This window comes from Notolepis coatsorum, assembly GCF_963971535.1.
Source record: "Notolepis coatsorum genome assembly, chromosome: 2".
In the NCBI taxonomy this organism is placed as follows: Eukaryota; Metazoa; Chordata; class Actinopteri; order Aulopiformes; family Paralepididae; genus Notolepis; species Notolepis coatsorum.
This window is the reverse complement of record NC_140166.1, coordinates 19,064,485-19,084,762: the sequence shown is the minus strand read 5'-3', so window position 1 is coordinate 19,084,762 and position 20,278 is coordinate 19,064,485. Positions and strand designations below refer to the sequence as shown.

The 20,278-nt window shown below is 41.5% G+C and overlaps 1 protein-coding gene across 1 annotated transcript in view; it reads left to right on the top strand.

Annotated features, from left to right (window-relative positions):
- Positions 1 to 20,278, top strand: part of snapc4 (small nuclear RNA activating complex, polypeptide 4) — a 157,494-nt gene that overhangs the window by 30,608 nt on the left and 106,608 nt on the right. Inside the window, exons 4-6 of the mRNA XM_084307868.1 lie at positions 5,915 to 6,021; positions 6,777 to 6,871; positions 18,117 to 18,211. Of these exons, the coding sequence (XP_084163994.1) occupies positions 5,915 to 6,021; positions 6,777 to 6,871; positions 18,117 to 18,211 (297 nt within the window). The remainder of the gene's footprint in view (positions 1 to 5,914; positions 6,022 to 6,776; positions 6,872 to 18,116; positions 18,212 to 20,278) is intronic.

Below are 20,278 nucleotides of genomic sequence, written 5' to 3'. Positions count from 1 at the left end.
GGGAACAGATAAATAACATTTCAATGCAGTCAAAAAAGCAATATTTAGATTTTTACATTTTCGGGTTTGGTCACATCGAGTCACATATAAGCCGCACCGTTATATAAGCCGCAGGGTCGAAAAATGGGGGGAAAAGCCGCGGCTTATAGTCCGAAAAGTACGGTATATATATATATATATATATTTTTTTTTTGATCCACTTTTTCTCCCATTTTTCCATATTTTCTCCCATCCCAATTTTCGTATCATCCAATTCAACCCTCCCCTGTCACGAACGCTGTTTCTTGCCTCCCACAAGCCGGCTGCAATGTGGACTAAGTCATACATAGCACAAGTCCCCTCCGGTACTTGAGGTAACAGCAGTCGCATCTTTTCACCTGCGCAGCTCGATCTCTCAGTGTCGAGGAGTAACGCGTGGGAGGCTCACGCTGCCCCCGACACTTCCTGATTCTACTGCGCAGGCGCACCAACCGACTTGTAGGAGTCGCTTGTTCACAACGCCCGATCCCCACCCTTCAGTTTTCCCTCCCCGTAATACGGCCAATGTGTATTACTGCGGACGACCAGCCAAACTGAAAAACAATGTGGAGAGCTGGATTCGAACACGCGAATCCTAGCGTCTCCACACTGGTGGCGAGTGCCTTGCCCACTACACCACCTAGCCGCCATATATATATATATTTTAATCATTTTCTCCAAAAGAAAAGAGGCCTAGAAGAGTGGCTAACGCTAATGGCACGCATACCAGAGGCTAACTGCCTACGAAAACGGGCACAGAGGCACTGAAAGAGGATTTCACCCATCTAATGAACACACTAGACCAGGGGTCTCAAACTCGCGGCCCGCGGGCCAATTGCGGCCCGCAGGATGATATTTTGCGGCCCCCTACTGGACATCAAAGTGTAGTGTTTTTTTTTTATCCACTTTTTCTCCCATTTTTCTATATTTTCTCCCATCCCAATTTCGTATCATCCAATTCAACCCTCCCCTGTCACGAACGCTGTTTCTTGCCTCCCACAAGCCGGCTGCAATGTGGACTAAGTCATACATAGCACAAGTCCCCTCCGGTACTTGAGGTAACAGCAGTCGCATCTTTTCACCTGTGCAGCTCGATCTCTCAGTGGCGAGGAGTAACGCGTGGGAGGCTCACACTGCCCCCGACACTTCCTGATTCTACTGCGCAGGCGCACCAACCGACCTGTAGGAGTCGCTGTCCACACCGCCCGATCCCCACCCATCAGTTTCCCACCCCCTAATACGGCCAATGTGTATTAGTATGGACGGCCAGCTAAACTGAAAGCAATGTGGAGCGCTGGGCTCGAACAGGCAAGCCCAGCGTCTCCGTCATTCGTGGCGAGTGCTTTGCCCACTACGCCACGTAGCCGCCCCTCAATCAAAGTGTAGTGTTAATGCGGCCCGCGCGCAACTGTTTGCCGAGTTGTTGCGCGAGAGTTGGAAGTTTTATTTATTTTATCACTTGTAGGCTACCATAGCGCAGGCTCATGACAGCAACGTTATGTTAGTGACTTGGTTGAAACGTGATTCCGGAGTGATATCAAGTAAAGTGGAAGCAAATGCATCCTCGCTATCTCCTCTGACTGCGAGCAGTGCTCTGCATGTCCGGCTGCACTGCCACTGTCTGTCTGTGTACGAGTCTGGTCCAATCACATACGTGTCCCGTCAGCGTTTTTCCCCCTCACCCACAGTCTGCTAATCAGAGGCAGAGTAGGGGAGTAGGGCGGGTCTTCACGGACTGCATGTCGTATCTCTCTTTCAGTTCAAGTCGGAGCAGAGTTGACAGCGCATCTACATTAAACTCGCTCCCAGCTTTATCTCTGTGAGATAAATGTAGCTATTAGCCTATTTTCGCCAGCAGAAAAATATGGCATTTTCAAAGATGGTCAGTAAAAGAAAAGTCGACTGCAATTCAAAGGTGAATGGACGGAAAAATATGCGTTCATCCTGAGTCCCAGCCAGGGGCGTAGCTGGAGATTCTGGGCCCCATGAAAGAATCAATTTGTGGGCCCCAAATCTATTAAAAAATGTGGGGCCCCCAATCTATAAAAAAATGTATTGATGAAAACGCATAATATGGTTTTTACCTATTTTTTTTATAATACAGGCAATTATACTTTTGAGTCATCTACATTAACTTACTTTAGGATAATAATAAAACCATATTAATAAAAAGATAATAATAGTGTTCTCTGCCCCCCCCCCCCCCCCCCCCCAGTGCTGGGCCCTTGGAATCAACCTTTTTTGAATACTTGAAACCCTTTTTTGTGGAATATTTGATGCGGCCCAGCCTCACCCAGACTCTACCGCCAGTGGCCCCCAGGTAAATTGAGTTTGAGACCCCTGCACTAGACTAGACAAATTAACTATTTTTTTTAATGTTGTGGGACTTGTACAGCACTTTGTTCAACTTTGTCAGTGCTGTAAACTTTAAACCTTTTTAAATCTTAGACAAACGAAACACTTTGCTTTCATGAAATATTGTAAGCCGTCATTTGAGGCTTTATAAAAGCAGCACAATGAACACAAATCTGTCAGTGCAGAGTCCGACCTCATCTTAAACAACAAACAGCATTGCTTGTTGTAGTTAACAAAGAGAGGCAGAGTTGATTTTGCAAAAAAAAAATATATATATTCATTATTTTCATATTCGATGCCCATCGAACAAAGCTTCGAAGTATTTAAGACAGCCCTAGTAGTGAGTTACTTCATGGAGGGTTTGACTCTCTGTCTGTAATGAATTCATGGAGGATTGTCTGTCTGTAGTGAGTTATTTCATGGAGTTTTGTCTGTAGTGAGTTACTTCATGGAGGGTTTGACTGTCTGTAGTGAGTTACTTCATGGAGGGTCTGTAGTGAGTTACTTCATGGAGGGTCTGTAATGAGTTACTTCATGGAGGGTCTGTAGTGAGTTACTTCATGGAGGGTCTGTCGGCCTGTCTGTAGTGAGTTACTTCATTGAGGGTTGGTCTAGTGAGTTACTTCATGGAGGGGTTGACTGTGTCTCTAGTGAGTTACTTCATGGAGGGTCTGTGGGCCTGTCTAATGAGTTACTTCATGGAGGGTTGGTCTAGTGCAGTGGTTCTCAAACTGTGGTACGCGTACCACTAGTGGTACTTGGTGGTACTGCTGGTGGTACTTGAAAACATTTACAAAAAAGCAAAAAAAAAAAAAAAAAAAAATTGCAGTCAGGCCACTGAACTTAGAAGCAGGCCAGGCCAGTGTTTCTGGTTGCGGCGGCGCGATAGTTAGATAACCTAAGTGGGGAACAACCAGGAGATCACTGTGACAGAGAGTAATGCAGTCTAAACAGTCATAAATCTTTAATTCAACTTCAGCCCTGATCATAACCATTTATATTTTGATTTTTTGTAATGTCAGATAAAAAATGAAATACTCCCACTTTTCTGAAAAGAGTTGTTGTTAAATCTGACATTACAAAAAATCCATCAAAATCTGTGTTGCTGCTAATCATTGACACATGCCTAGCCTGTAATAATCCCCCCCAGAAAAATTTACTTTGCATTTGATATATTGAAAATATTTTACTTTTTTTTTAACAATAATTTGTGATGCCATCACACAAACTGGCATTTAAAGGGTAAACATTAAAAAATTTATTGAATATGTGTTTTCTTTTCTTTTTTACAATAATTTGTGATGCCCATCACAAACACTGGCATTTAAAGGGTAAAAATTCAAAAATTCCTGCACCAGAATGCAGGAAATTAAGTTTTTGTAACAAAATAAGTGTGTGTGTGTGTGTGTGTGTGTGTGTGTGTGTGTGTGTGTGTGTGTGTGTGTGTGTGTGTGTGTGTGTGTGTGTGTGTGTGTGTGTGTGTGTGTGTGTGTGTGTGTGTGTGTGTGTGTGTGTGTGTGTGTGTGTGTGTGTGTGTGTGTGTGTGTGTGTGTGTGTGTGTGTGTGAGAGAGAATGACGGACAATTGCTTGCTGTGTGAGAGAGAGAGAGAGAGAGAGAGAGAATTAAGTACATTTGCTGAAATACAGTTGTTCTTAATTTTCTCACTTGCTATGTGAGAATGTTAGTTATTATGTTCTCAATGCCCCTTGCATTGTATGAGTTGTGTGGAAGCGGTTGCTAGTTCTAGTGCTATCCCTTTGTACATTGTGGCTGTGTCTGACAAAAGTTAACAATAAATAATGGTATTAGGAATACACCCTGCGTGAACTGTGCATAGCTGAATAGACTGTATTTTAACGCCGTCATATGGTGGTACTTGGAGAGCCAGCTACGTTCTCAGGTGGTACTTGGTGTAAAAAGTTTGAGAACCACTGGTCTAGTGAGTTACTTCATGGAGGGTCTGTCGGCCTGTCTGTAATGAGTTACTTCATGGAGGGTCTGTCTCTGTAGTGAGTTACTTCATGCAGAGTCTGTCTGTAGTGAGTTACTTTATGGAGGGTCTGTCTGTAGTGAGTTACTTCATGGAGGGTCTTGTCATTAGTAAGTTACTTCATGGAGGGTCTGTCATTAGTAAGTTACGGTCTGTCTGTCATAGAGCTGCCACGGTATTGATTTGATCCTTACTGCAGAAATTAGCGAAGACATTAAAACCGCCGCGGTAACCGCCATAAAAAAAAGTGTTAAAAGAATTAGTTCCTAAATAAACTTTTCAAATGCATTTATTTCTGTAGTAGTCTATTCTTTATAGCCTCTAGTCTAACGTTAAATGTCTTATCTTTATTCCAGGACGACTTTGCAGCAGGAATATTGGTTGAAAACAGCTGGTTGTTCTTGAAACTGCTGGTCACGGTAGTTAACGTTAACCAAACACTTGGTTCAATAACCAACTAGGAATGAATTCCCATCTATCTGATCTAGATTATCTAACAGATAATAACGTCATGGAATTGTTACTTTGTTCAACCCGGTGGCCAGCGAATTAACACCAGCTAGTGATGGATCCATTCCGGTTATTACATGGGGCTCACTCAAGAGTTAAACTGCTCAGTGCTCAGCCCTATCGTTACATTAGATAGCCAACAGTTTAATCCCTAACGTTATGTGTAGCTGGCTATCCTTCAACACATACCATAACACGGCCCAGGAGTACATTTCAGCTTATTCTACCAGGTGCCGTTTGGCGCTTTCTATCAACCTGTTACAGACCCGAGTTTATACCCAGCAACTAGACATTTACGTTAACGTTAACGTGGGCAGCTGCGCTCAGCACACACACACACACACACACGCACACGCACACGCACACACACACACACAATATGGCATATCTACTGCTCCAGAACAGAACCAGAACTTACCTGTCCTCGCTAACCGTGCCCACTCTGTCTTCTTTCGGGATCAAAACGGCAGCATTTACGGCATCCGAATGCCCTTCGATTGGGTTTCGCTTCAATATCCATGTTTTTAGCAGAATTCAAAGCGAAAACTTTCCGTAGCAGCAAAGCACGTTCTGGGGTTCGATCAGAATGTTAACTGCGCTACTGCGAGTGGAAACTTTCGAACACATGGCGTGAAGAAAATAGGCTATACACAATTACACAATTTTTTTTTAAACAGCCGGTAAGGCGGTAATCAGCTTGACTCTGCGGTGAGCATGACGTGATAGCGATACCGTGATCATGCGGTAACCGCGGCAGCCCTCTGTCATTAGTAAGTTACTTCATGGAGGGTCTGTCTGTCATTAGTAAGTTACTTCATGGAGGGTCTGTCATTAGTAAGTTACTTCATGGAGGGTCTGTCTGTCATTCACTAGTAAGTTACTTCATGGAGGGTCTGTCATTAGTAAGTTACTTCATGGAGAGAAGGGTCTGTCTGTCTGTAGTGAGTTACTTCATGGAGGGTCTGTCTGTCATTAGTAAGTTACTTCATGGAGGGTCTGTCTGTATGAGTTACTTCATGGAGGGTCTGTCTGTCTGTAGTGAGTTACTTCATGGAGGGTCGTCGGCCCAGCCAGCTGATGTACAGATGGATCCAGGTTCTAGACCCCTCCCTCCGCAAAGGCTTTTGGACCGAAGAGGAGGATGAGGTAAGCAGGGGCGGAGCTTGATATTATCTTGTAGTGGTATGTGGTACTCAATGATTTTAAATGGGGCTGTGGAGAGAAGATTCTATTTGAGTAATGTATCTGTCATGTATTGTAAGGCAATGCAAGTTTATTTATTTATATAGCACATTTCAGCATTGAAGCAATTCAAAGTTCTTTACAAAACGTTAACAGACATTTTAATAATAGTAGTTATAAATAATAGTTATAAAATAAAACATTAAAATAGAATCACAAAATTAAAGCAAGGTAAGACAGAGTATGACAGAGAATAAGACGATAACATGAAATGTTCTCTGCACTTCTTATGCCATCATCCTTCCCCCTAAGGGGAGCCGGGAGCAGACAAGGGCTGCAGCATGCGCCCCGCCCGGGGACCAATCCAAGTGTTCCTGTCCGTCTTCGTCAGTGACGCGACAGCGTTAGCGATCTGTTGTGCATGTTTTTCCATTGGGTTTATCTTATCGGGAGGGGAAACCCTTGTGAGCACGAGGAGAACATGCAAACTCTACACAAAAGGCCCAGGAAATACCCCACCTGGGTAACTGGCAACCTGGTCCTCAAGCGGGAATCGAACCCAGGACCTTCTAGCTGTGAGGCTACAGTGTTAACCACTACACCACCAAGACCTGCAGTCTTCTGGGAGTTTATTCCAGATATGTACAGTCCATCCTGGTCATCAAGTATATACAGTATTACTGTTATACATAACTGTGTGTGTGTGTGTGTGTGTGTAGCTGTTAATAAAGGCTGTAGCTCGTCACGGAGAGAAAAACTGGTGGAAGATCAGGATGGAAGTTCCTGGACGCACCGACGGCTCCTGCCGAGACAGGTGAGACCTGATTGGATAGTTTAACCTCTTAAGCCCTAGCCATATTTTCAGAAAATTTGCCTAAAAGTACATACCCAAGTAAATGGAAGATTGCTCCACTTCTATAAGGTCCATTTGAATGTTCTTAGTATCTAGGGATGTCTATGGACCTCAGGAAATATATTCCCAGAAATGTTGTCTGTTACTATGCTTGAGTAAATTGTAATGAACCAAAGGAGAATATCAAGAAATTCACAGAAAAGGTAAAGAAACAATATACGTTGTATTTTATGGAAATAACGTTGAGGGTTGAGGATAGTGCTGAAAATATAGAATATAATAGAAATACTTTATTCATCCTGAGGGAAATTTGGCTCAGTCAATATACACCTTGACTGCTGTGTTGATAGGGTTAGGGTCTTTACTCTTGGCTACATTCGAAAAAGAAACACAACATCACTTAACTCATTCCCCACCAAAGACTAGTTAACTCGTTATAGCCCGCCAAAGGAATAACGCATTGGATCGTTATTTATTTTATTCGCTATTTATTTTATTCGCTATTTCCATTCATAATTCATCCTGCTATGCTGTAGGACTGTCACTGAAAGTCATCCGGGCGGAGTTTTCTTGTAACGTGGATCAAGATCTTCATTCGATCGCATTGAATCGTCAATCCGACGCCGGATTCATTATACTGTGGGGGGTTATGGCGTGGGCCAAATGGACATACGATCTAGCAGATGGCAATCAGATAATTGGAATATTCTTTTTGGATTATCATTGGCCACAAGTAAGAGCAATTTAAAGGGGAACTCCAACATTTTGGGAAATTAGCTTATTTAACATCTTCCCTGGAGTTAGACAAGAAGATACATACATTTTTTGTCTCTGTGCGTGCATTTTAGCTTTGGGAATAGACGCTCCGTTAGCATAGCTTAGCTTCATCACTGGAAGTGAGTAGGGGCCGGAGCCTTACAGTGCCTTACAGTGTATTGCAAGGTCTGACATTGACCAAACTTGATATGCATGACCTTGGTGGGCTCTAGGTCAACTCCTGAAAAGGGGGTCAATGTCAGACCTTGCAATCAAAAGTTAGGGGGCACACTGAAATTATGGCAAGGGTTATTAGCCCCCTAACTTTTGATTGCAAAGTCTGACATTGACCCCCTTTTCAAGAGTTGACCTAGAGCCCACCAAGGTCATGCATATCAAGTTTGGTCAATGTCAGACCTTGCAATACACTGTAAGGCACTGTAAGGCTCCGGCCCCTACTCACTTCCAGTGATGAAGCTAAGCTATGCTAACGGAGCGTCTATTCCCAAAGCTAAAATGCACGCACAGAGACAAAAAAGGTATGTATCTTCTTGTCTAACTCCAGGGAAGATGTTAAATAAGCTAATTTCCCAAAATGTTGGAGTTTTCCTTTAATGTCAATTTCAGCTTGGTTGTCCATTGTTGTCATAGCCTTCGCCCTGATCAACGTATGCTGTTGTACTAACGAATGCTGTTATTGACAATCAATTAATCATAAACGACCCCCCCTTTCATGCATTCATGATGGAACATAATATACCGATCATATGCATTTGAATTTTTTTATTTATTTTTTACTTACATTTTTATTTGAATTTTTTTATTACAAACATCTCAGACAATACAAGTAAACAGACAGAAACAATAAAGAAAAAATTATAACATCAAAAGAAAGGGGGTGACATGGGTTCATCGGTCAATTCTATCTTTGCCTTGTTTATTTACATTTCAATTTCTTTTCTTGTTTATTTTTCATTCTTCTGTGATGTCGTTCCTCTTCTTCCTATATTCCTCCCACTTTTCCCATTTTGACTCAAATTTCTCCTCCTGTAGCCTCAGCATATGTGTGATTCTCTCCATTTCCTGTATCCCCTCTATTATTTCTATCAATTTTCCCTTCGTCTGTGTTTCTACCCTGTACCACAGTTTAGTCAATACTTTCTTGGCTGCTACTAATAGTATCTTAATCAGATATTTGTCTTCTCCCTGAATTTCTTTCTGTGTCAAGTTCCCTAGGTATAGTACTTGACCTGTCTGGGGCATTTCATATCTTACTATTTCATTTATTATCCCTCCTATCTCCTCCCAATAGTTTCTTATTTTCTGACATTCCCAGAATATGTGTGTGTGGTTCGCTACTTCTTGCCCACATTTTCTCCAACATGGCTTCTGTGTTGGCATGTAATTGCCCTGTATTTCTGGTGTTATAAAGAATCTAATTATGTTTTTCCACCCAAACTCCCTCCATATCCTTGATCCTGTGGTTGATTGTTGTATCTTGCATGTGTTATATTATTCCTCCTCTGTTATCTCTATTTCTAATTCCTTCTCCCACTTTTCTTTTATATACAAGGTTGTAATTTCCTTACTGTCCATTATTCCCTGATATAGTGCTGATATAACCCTCCCCTTCCTTCCTTCATATGTTTTTACCATTATCTTAATTATCCTATTCTGCTCTTTGTCTCTGTCTTGTTTTATTTCTTTGTTATAGTAATCTCTAATCTGTAAATATCTAAAGTGGTCTCTATTCTCTAGTACAAATCTTTCTTTGAATTTCTGTAGAGTCTGCATCTCCCCTCCTTCTATCATTGTACATATTGCTGTTACCCCCCCCCCCCCCCCCCCCCCCCCCCCCCCATATTTTGAACCCATGGTCGTCTATCCCTGGTTTGAATTTGTTGTTGTGTGTTATCCATCTCAGTATCTTGGATTATTTTTCTAGCTTGTATTTCTTTACTATTGTGTTCCATATGTTTATAGTGAATTTGGTAATTGGGTCTAGTAGTTGTTCCTGTCTTCTGAACAGCTCCCTATCTCCTTTTGGTTGCCTGCACTTTGAATCCCTCTCTTTTGGTTTCTATATCTTTCCATTTGGCTTCATAATTCACATTGCACCAGCATGCTACTGTCCTAAGCTGTGCTGCATAGTAATAGTCTTCTAAACTGGGTACTGCCATTCCTCCTTTCTCCTTTGCTAGTTGTAGAGTCACATATCTGATCCTTGGTCTCTCCCCCCCCCCCCCCCCCCCCCAAATTAATCTTGATATCTGTCTATCCCATTCCCTGAATTGTTTTTGTGGTATTAATATAGGTAAAGACTGAAGTAGGTATAATAACCTTGGTAATATGTTCATCTTAATGATTTCTATCCTTGAGCTGAAATCTAGGGGCATAACTGTCCATCTTTCTAGGTCTCTCTTGATTTTCTGATTAATCTGCGTATAGTTTGCATCGTATAACCCCTCCACCCCTCTTGTAATGTTCACCCCTAGATACTTAATCCTGTCCATGTCCCATTTAATTTTGTATTTTTCTTTGATCTCTATCGTTGGAGTGTAGTTCAGTGCTAAAGTCTGTGTCTTCGTCACGTTGAGTCTATACCCTGAGTAATATCCATATTCTGTCAGTAAATCTATCGGGAAGCTTGTGTCTGGTTGTCTCATATATACTATCACGTCGTCTGCGAACAGTCCCAATTTATGTTCTGTTCCCCTTATCTCCACCCCTTTGATGTCTTTGGTCTGTCTAATTAGTTGAGCCAGTGGTCCGATGAATACATCGAAGAGCGTCGGCGAAATACAACAACCCTGTCTGGTAGCTCTCTCTAGTTTAATCCAGTCTGTCAGACTACCATTTACCTTAATCCTTGCCATCGGTTCTTGATATAATGCCCTAATTGTTTTCATAGCGTTTTTTTCTAATCCAAATTTCTCCAATACTTTATATAAAAACATCCAGCTCACTGTCGAATGCTTTTTCTGCATCTAGGCTAACTAATACTGCACTTCCTCCTTCCTTTTGTATCTCCTCTACTATCTGCACTGTCTTCCTTATGTTATCCTGTGTCTGTCTTCCTTTAATGAATCCGGTCTGGTCTTTGTCTATAATATCTGTCATAAATGTCTCAAATCTTTTGGATATTATTGATGTATACATCTTGTAATCTACATTAAGTATGGACACTGGTCTGAAACTGCTACATAGTTCTCTATCTTTCCCTTCTTTTGGAATTGTAGTAATCATGGCTTCTTTCCATGAAGGTGGCATTGTGCCTTCTTTCATCATGTGTCTGAATGCTGCTTCTAATATGGGGCTCAGTTCCTGTCTAAATGTTTTGTAGAATTCAGAGGGGAATCCGTCGCTACCCGGTGACTTACTGTTCTTTGCTTTACTGATCGCATTCCCCACCTCCTGTTCTGTAATATCTGCGTTTAATATCGACGGTAAATCTAGTTTTTCTAAAAATGTCTCTATCTCCTCTTCTCCTGCCGCTATCGGTTGTGTGTATAGTTTCTTATAGTATTCTTCAAATGTCTTCTCTATTTCAGCTGGTTCTCTTAGTATTTTGTTTGTGTTCGTGTCCCTTATTGTGTGTATTGTGTTCAGTTTTTGTTGTGTCCTGATTCGTCTAGCTAAAAGTCTGGTCGCTCTCGGTCCTCTTCCATAGTATGTCTGTTTCATGTATCTAGCTTTCTTCTCTATTTCTGTCAGCAGTTCTTTGTTTATCTTTCCTCTAACGTCCTTTACCTCTCTAAGTGTCTTTTGGTTCTTTGAGTTTTGGTGTTCTTTCTCTAATTCTTTCAGTTTCTTTATTAAGTTCTGGTATGTCTCTATTCTGGCCGTCTTGAGTAATGCCGTCTTTGCTATACATTTTCCTCGTATTACTACCTTCAGTGCATCCCATAAAATGTTTGGGTCTACCTCTCCATTGTCATTTTCTTCTCTGTATCTAATTATGTCTCCTTTTACTTTATTAACCAAACCTTTGTTATTTAACACTTTCAGTGCCAACAACGAGATAACTCGTTAGTTCATGCCAACCGTTGAGTGCCAGAGAGACGAGAGATCTCGCTTTTAATCGTTTTTTTTTATTAGCGATTTCCATTCATATTTCATCAATCTAGCCTCCCGTTACCACTGGAACTCTCTCTGAGCTCCATTGGGGAAATACCGCCCCCTATCGTCTCTCCCTGTGGTACTGCACCCCATTGGATTATTCCTCATTTTACTTCTCAGGCAAGTCACCCGAGACGATCGGATTCATTCTGGACCATCAGAACAGCGTGGAATCGGTGTTTCAACCACCCAGCGTTGGATCAATAAACGCGATCGATATTTGGAATGGCGATCAGGAATTGGAATAATCTTCTTGGAGAACATCTGATCTGAGGTAAGGAATCTATTTTACCAGTCTTAGGATAATCAGAGCTTTTTTCACAGAGATATCAACGTGGGCCCTATGTGTGTATGTGCGTGTGCTGATCAGGAAATAAGAGAATCGACACATATACTATCGATAATCTAGCGTTTATTTGAAAACGATTCATAAATAGGCCGAAAAATGACAACATGTTTTGTGTATTACAGTAAAGGGCGTTTATCACAGAATCTTCTGAAATCTTCTGGAAGTTTCAAGAAACTAGCGTTTTTCAAAATGGTATAAAACAAAAATTAACAAGTCATTGATAAGCGACGGCCAGATTAGACACATAATTTAAGATGTAGTTTATGCGTTCACAAATAAATAGGACACGGAGGCTGGCACTGAAGCTGTTAATAGTCCTACGTTCAGTCTCCAAGCTGTATTTCTCCGTCTACTTTTAGGATTCACTGACAGATATAGTGCGCTATGGTCTGATATGTCCGTTACCCCTATCCTGCAGTCTTCTACCCTGTATCTGTCCCCTGTTGTCATGAGAAAATAGTCTATCCTTGAATATGTTGTGTGTGGATGTGAATAATGTGTGTATTCTCTGTCTAGTGTGTGCATTTCTCTCCATATATCCATGATTCCTAATTCTGTCATTTGTATATTCATATATTTGCTAATGTTTGTCCTCCATTTCTTTGTGCTTGTCATGTCTATGTCATAGTTCAGTACTACATTAAAATCACCTGTACAGATTAGGACCCCTTCCATCGCTATGAATCAAAGATTGTTTCAAATAGATATTTCTCACTTTCTGGTGGAGCATACACATTCACTAGTGTTACCATTTGACCTTCCATTTTCCCCTTGACCATTACATACCTCCCCTCTATCCCTTATTTCCCTGATCATTTCAAACTTCACTGTGTTCTTAATTAGTATAGCTACTCCTCTTCTAAGGTTCTGTTTAAACAAACTATAAAACAAATTCTCATACCCGAATCTCTTCAGTTTTTCATGTTCTTGTGATATTAGATGTGTTTCCTTTAAGAAGATAACCTGCGCCTCTTCTTTCTTAAGTTTCGTCATCACCTTACTCCTTTTGATCGGATTATTCATACCATTAACATTCAACAACATAATTTTGATACCCTTAACTTGTGTCATATTTCTTTTCCAATTGTTCTCCCGTTCTACCTATGTCACATAAAATAATATTTGTGGTTGTAGCCACTGCTATCCCTGTCTGATTTACATACATATAACTATAATAAACAATAACATCAACATTAACATTTGGTACTTCCATGGTAGTAGAGGATCTGTCGTATCCCTCTTTCCCCCGCTGGTGGGTGGGGAGTAGTGGCTCACCTAGTGAGAGCGCTCCCCCTAGTGGCTAAAAGATGCGCACTATACATGTCCAACTTGTTCTGTGTGCGACCTCCGAACTCCCGGTCAAAGCTCTGCATTAGTCACTTTCATGTTCCCGTCTATTTGTATTATGTGTCACTTGTAATCCTGTGGTTTTTTCATGTCCGTCCAACATGTGTTTTTTCCCAACATATCTCTTGAATCTCCATGTCCTTTTTTATAACTTTTGGTATAATTATCTTGTATGTACTTTACCATCTTCTCATTGCATAAGTCATCTTCATGTTTACATTTACTTGTATTGTGTGTGTGTGTCTCATGTATACCAGTCCAATGTGTATTTCTCCCAGTGTATTTCTTGAATTTCCTTGTCTTTTAAATTTTATTTATTTATTATCTTAAAAAATATATATATATATAACATTTGATGCAATTATCTCCTATGTATTATACTATCTTATTCTCATGTTCATATTCCCTCGTATTGTGTGCCACGTGTATTTCTGTGTTCTTTCATATCTGTCCAACGTTTATATTGGTAAGTCTTTCATATTGATATTGTATTGTACTTATCCTTCCTTGGATCACCGTCTCCCCTCTCGTCTCCTCTCTGCTCCCCTTCCCTGTCTTTTCGTCGTTCTTCTCAGTTGATCCGCTTTGAATCAGTTCAGATCCCCGTCACCTTCCGTCCTCTCCTCGACCCTGGTCCATCTGCGTGCCTTCTCCAACCTCTGCATCAGCGTCGGTCTCTCTCCTTCTCCTCCCGGCACCCTCCATCCTCGGGTTCATGTCCCTTGTCGTTGTACACCTTGATGCCTTCTTTCCAATGGACCTTCAGCTTGGTCATTGGTGATTGAAATCTGATTCCTTTCTCTTTCAAAGCCTTTTTTATTTCAACATAGCTCCGACGTTTTACAGCCACCTCTGTTGAATAGTCATGGTCGAAGGTTATCCTCTGTCCCTCCACCTCCATCTTTGTCTGCCAGGCTGCTCTGAGAATGTTTTCTTTGACTTCGAATTTCAAGAAATTAACTATAACTGCTCTCGTGGTCTGTTTATCTGTGGCTTCGGCGCCTGGGCCCTGTGCGCCCTTTGAATCTCTATCTTGGCGAGGTCTGACATTTCCAATTCTTTTCGAATTAGGCTGTCTACATATTTGGTCATCGAGTCTCCTTCTATCCCTTCTCTCAGTCCCCATATTCGTATATTATTTCTCCTTGACCTCCCCTCCAAGTCCGTTAGCTTTTCTCATCATGTTTTGTTGTTCGAGCATCGCCATTAGAATTCCTTGTATTTCTGTATTCCATTCCTCCGTTTCAGCCGTCCTTTCTTCTAACATCAGTGTTTCACCTGAAAAAAAATTCAGCAGCGGTGCTGTACCTCCAGGGGGGATCGGGGGCATGCCCCCCCGGATTTTATTTTTTATTTTTACATTTTAAAGTTAAATCAATCTGGTGCACTTTGAGAGCAAAATAAAGAGGCTAGATCTATGATGAACTTTGTGCTCAAAACACAAAATCGACTATACTGCAGTGCTTTCTCCCTGCAGCCTTTTCCTCAGGTCAGTCTTTTACATTAAGCACCCCCCACAGCCCAAATGAAATGATATTTATTTATTTTTTAATATTTTTTTGGTATAGTCTAGTTCAGGGGTCGGCAATAGGCGGCCCGCGGGCCGACATTGGCCCGCCAGCAATAATTTCTGGCCCGTCAGATTATTTTGAGAATATGATATTTATTTTACGCGCGGGAAATATTCACTCGGGACGCCAGGGTGTCTTTTATTGTGAAGCTGTATCTATCTACCGGTAGTCATCAAAAGCATGTCTGACACTATAGCCAATTGAAATGCTAGAAATGGTCACGTGGACTGGGAGAACCAATGGAATATTCCCACGGGCCGCGTGTATATTTCCCTAACACACTTTCACTTCCGCGTTCGAGATGCGAGGAGTAACAAAATGTGTTTAAAAAAAAAAAAAAAACATATTTGGATAGCTTCTTTGCAACGGGGAAATATAACGCTGCTTTTAATAAACGGGAGCCATACTTAAAATACGGGTTTATCGCAACAGGTCAGTGATTCTTGCGTGCCGAGCCGACGTCCTCTCTGCATAATATGTGGCGACAACAACAACAGCGAGGCAATGATGACAATTGTGTTCAAGTTGGCAGATAAAGTAGCTGCATTCAACGCCAATCTGGAATTGGAGGGCGGCGAGTGGATATTGGACATGTTTCAAACATTAGCAGGGATTTTGGAGGACTTAACAACAAACAAGGTATGGTGAGTCGTGTTTTCATGCATTCTGGTTCATCACCCGCCACGGTGATCTGCAACAGCTGATCTGCTGTTCATGAATGAATGAAAACTTTATTACGGCGCAATACACACAATTGTTAAGGGGATGCAGACCAGAGAAAAACGTTTGTCTTGTTTACATCAGGGTCCGCCATTTGCGAGTGCTCGATTATGCCTGTTTTTTACTGTTGTGAAGCACTGTGAACTGCAACCTCTGTATGAAAAGTGCTATACAAATAAAGTTATTATTATTAAGTGTATGCACCCGCCGCGGTGCTGCATTTTTCACTATCAGTATATTAAATTAGCCATTGTTTTTGATCCTGGCCCGCCAAGCAAAGGCTTGGGGAAAATCTGGCCCGTGGCCAGACCCAATTGCCGACCCCTGGTCTAGTTCATAGCAGCGCTGCGCCGCTGCTGAATGCATATAGGGGAAACACTGAACATCCTTATTTCTTTCTCTTGTCTTTCTCTTGTTTCTGTAATTTTTCATCAATTGTCTCGAGGCTCTTCTTCTCTGAGTCTGTCGATATTGTTCTGAATGTTCTGCGTGTTAGCTTGGTTAGCTATTGCGCTAGCTTGCATGCTAGACTGTATGTTAGTTAGTAGCTCCTCAGCCCAGGTGGGCATTTCTGCCTGCGTCATGCTAGCTTGGTTTACCTTCTGCGCCACTCCCTTGTGTCTTTTCTCCGGTGTTTGTATTTCTTCTGGGGTCGTTTTTCTTTCGCTTGATCTCGTGTCCATCCTTCCCTTTCTCTTTTATCATTGAATTGTCACTTTTTATGTTGTTTTAGACATTTTTACTTCCTTTTTCGATGTTCTTTGACCGGGAGCTCTTTTCAATGGCCGCCTACCCGAACATCTCAAACCGGAAGTCACGCATTTGAATTTTGAATTGTAGCATGTATAGGGACGAAATTCCAATGGATTAAGTATAATATGCGTCGCAGGCCATTACTAGCCTTCCAGGAATTACCCCAGACCACTGTAAAAACATACTTATATTCACCACGGTATAAAACGATAATGTATGGATGGAAAAAATATTCCTTTTTCACATCTTGAACGATAGATACTCGATGTCAAATGGGCCATAGTATTGCATATATAGCTATTAGTGCTGTCAGGCGATACATTTTTTTTATTTAATTAATTACAGGGTTTGTAATTAATTAATCGAATTAATCGCATAACCATTTTATGCCTGATATTTTATAATTATATTTCAAATTGCATGTGTCCGGCGGATGGCAGAATTCAGTACTGTATCTACAAAACCTTCTGTTTAATCATCTTTCATTCATTAATTTGCTTAGATTTTTCAGGTCTGGTAAATTGTATCATGGTGTTATTCACAGTCAAAGATAATTTTAATTTTTTTATATTCTCATTTGGTTCATTGCAATTTACTCAAGCCTAGTAACAGACACAGTATTTCTGACACTGGGAATACATTCCCTGAGATCCATAGATGTCCCTAGAATCAGATACCAAGAACATGCAAAAAGACCATATTAAAAAAGTCTGTAAATGTGTATTCTACGTTCCTATGGAATGAATGAGTTAAAAAAAATTATATAAAAAAATATATATTATAATTTTGAGTTAATTTTCATAATGCGATAATTTGCTGTGTAATTAATTAATCTAATTAACGCGATAAACTGACAGCCCTAACGGAGTCGCTCACCTTGTTTGCAGGGCTATAACTATTTAAATATTATAGCCCTGCAAACAAGGTGAGCGACTCCGTTGGTTTAATGCGTGGCAGCACATAGTCAGATCCCGTTCCCAGCATGGCAGAGAGAGTTAATACGGACTGTATTGATCTATTTGTGACGTGAAATAAATCTTGGTGTAAGAATTGATTGGACAGTTTAATGACGGGTGAGCTTTGATTGGCAAGTTTGAAGTTAAGACAGCCCGATAAATGGGGAGTTAATCCCACCTCATGTGTAGACTGTAGAGACAGGGCTCCTGACTGGACAGTGTAGATGCAGGGCTCTTGATTAGACGTGTGGAGATGGGGCTCCTGATTGGACAGTGTGGAGATGGGGCTCCTGATACAATTGGAGGGGGTCATTCAGCCACTCGGCCAGTGTAAACTCAGTCAGGATGTGTTGCTATTTCTACCAATTGAATGGTATTCTGGCCACAGTACATTAGCTCCTGGCAGGTTGTATAATTGTGTATAGTAGCTACTGACCGGTTGTGTAGCTGTGGTAAGCGCCATCCCTCTGGGTGGGGTCTAACATTTGAAACACATCCAGACCAGCCATCTGAGTTCAAAACATGACATAGTTACAAACCGTACTTACAGCTGTTTCTGGATTCATATATTACCCTCTGTATGTGGTCAATATGTGTGTGTGTGTGTGTGTGTGTGTGTGTGTGTGTGTGTGTAGGTACCTGGACTCGCTAAAGGCAGGTACAAAGAGAGGACCATTTAGCCAGGATGAGAGAGAGCTGCTGGTCAGACTGGTAGAGAAACATGGAGTTGGTAAGTCACAACACACAATTAAATTTGAATGCAAATCCATTTTGAGTTATTCGCATTCACACTCAGGATCTGCCGCGGTGGGCTATAATTCAGGGATATAATCATACAGGAGGTAAACACCACACAGAGAGAGAAAGAGAGAGGAACTTATTATCTTCACAGACAAAGTCATTACTAAATAAATATTCAAACATGCAAATCGTGATGCGTAACCTCACGTTTATGCGTATACGTGACATTTCAACTTAATTCCATATAAGTAGAACTCTGCTGGTACATACGTATATCATAGACCGTTTACATTAACTGTCATTGGGGACCGTACCTATGCACAGACTGACTCAGGCCATATTCCATTTAAGGCTTTAGTTGACTGGACATGGTGTACAGAATGTTTTATCATAATAAGATGTGAGAATTTTATTTCTCATCGTTACAATTTAGATGAAACAATCAAAGCAATGCAAAGTAATAAAGCCCGGGCCTGGATGGTTACCCAACAGAATTTGTCAAAAGGTTTTGTGATGAGCTAGCTCGCTTCTCTTGGATGTATATAATGAATCTCTCGAAAAAGGTAGAGTACCACCCATTCTTACTCAGCCTTCAATCTCTCTCCTTTTTTTTTTTTGGATCTACTTTTTCTCCTCCTTTTTCTGTATTTTTCTCCCATCCCAATTTAGTCGTTATGCCAATTCCCCCCTCCCTTTCCTGGTCGTTGCGCGCATTTTCCCCCCACTTGCCTGTCTAGGGAGGGTTGATAGATACTATCACATGTCCCCTCCGATACATGTGGAGTCAGCCAGCCGCTTCTTTTCACCTGACAGCGAGGACTTTCACTGGGGGAGCGTAACGTGTGGGAGGCTCACACTACTTCCCCCAGTTCCCTCCCTCACTGAGCAGGCGCCCCAACCGACCTGTAGGAGTCGCTGTTTACAACGACCAGTATGCGTGAATACTTTGGGCAACCAATATGTCCTTCCGCGTTTCTTTGATTGGCCAGCGTTGGCCAGCGCTCTCCTTCGTGAATACCAGCGCTCTACGCCAGAAAAGTCACGTGAAACACTGCAGACTACTGATTGGTCAGAAGAGAGACGCGTCACTTGTTGGAGGCTCTCCACAAAAACAGAAAGCCGCCATCTTTAATGTCTCACATAGGATTTCATTTGCAGCAGGAACAAGTGCAATAAACAAAAAAGGATACAGTCACTGTGTATTCTGCCTCATTTATTGATGAAACAAAACCGACATCAACACAATTTGCCACCGAGCGGAGAGTTTAGTCTCACAAAAAGATCGCTGACTTGTTAAGCTTGTTGTTAGGTTAGGTGCTAATGTTGTGCTAGCGTTTTAGCATGGCTATCGTACATAGCGCGATCAATATAACTCGCTATTGATTGTTTGTACTAGTAACTAATGGTTAATGCTAGTAGAATAGACATAACGTGAGGTAATTACCATCCATTTTAAACCGGTTATTACCTAATGCTAACGTTAGCAGTAGGGGTGCACCGATATATCGGTCGGGTATCGGTATCGGCCGATAAGTGCCTTGTTGACTGCTATCGGCCGATAAGCTCAAATGTGCCGATAGCAGTCGCCGATAAATAATCATCAATTTGTGTAGCGTCAAAAGGCAAAAAAAAAAAAGTTCACTCGCGACCTACCTGCACAACGCCCGCCGTCCCCCACACACACACACAAGCTACTGCATCAAAGTTACTATTTATGATTAACAAGGCATTCGTTTTGTGGCATTAACGTTATATAGTTAGTGTTACACGGACAATAACATCAGCATATTATTATTACCCATAGCAGCAAGGCATTACTCAGAGTCCGTTCATAGCCGGGAGGCAGAAGACTAACGTTACTGGTGAAAATGTGATTTACGTTGGAATACTCCTTTGCCAACTTGCTGTACTTTGCTTGCAGGTCTGCAGCCATTATTGCTGGATTATGAATAGCCCCAACTTTAGCCAACGTAACGTTATGGCTAAACCTTTAACATTAGTTAACGCTAGCTTTCGGTTAGCTGTTCAATGCTAATAACACAACCAAGCGAACCCA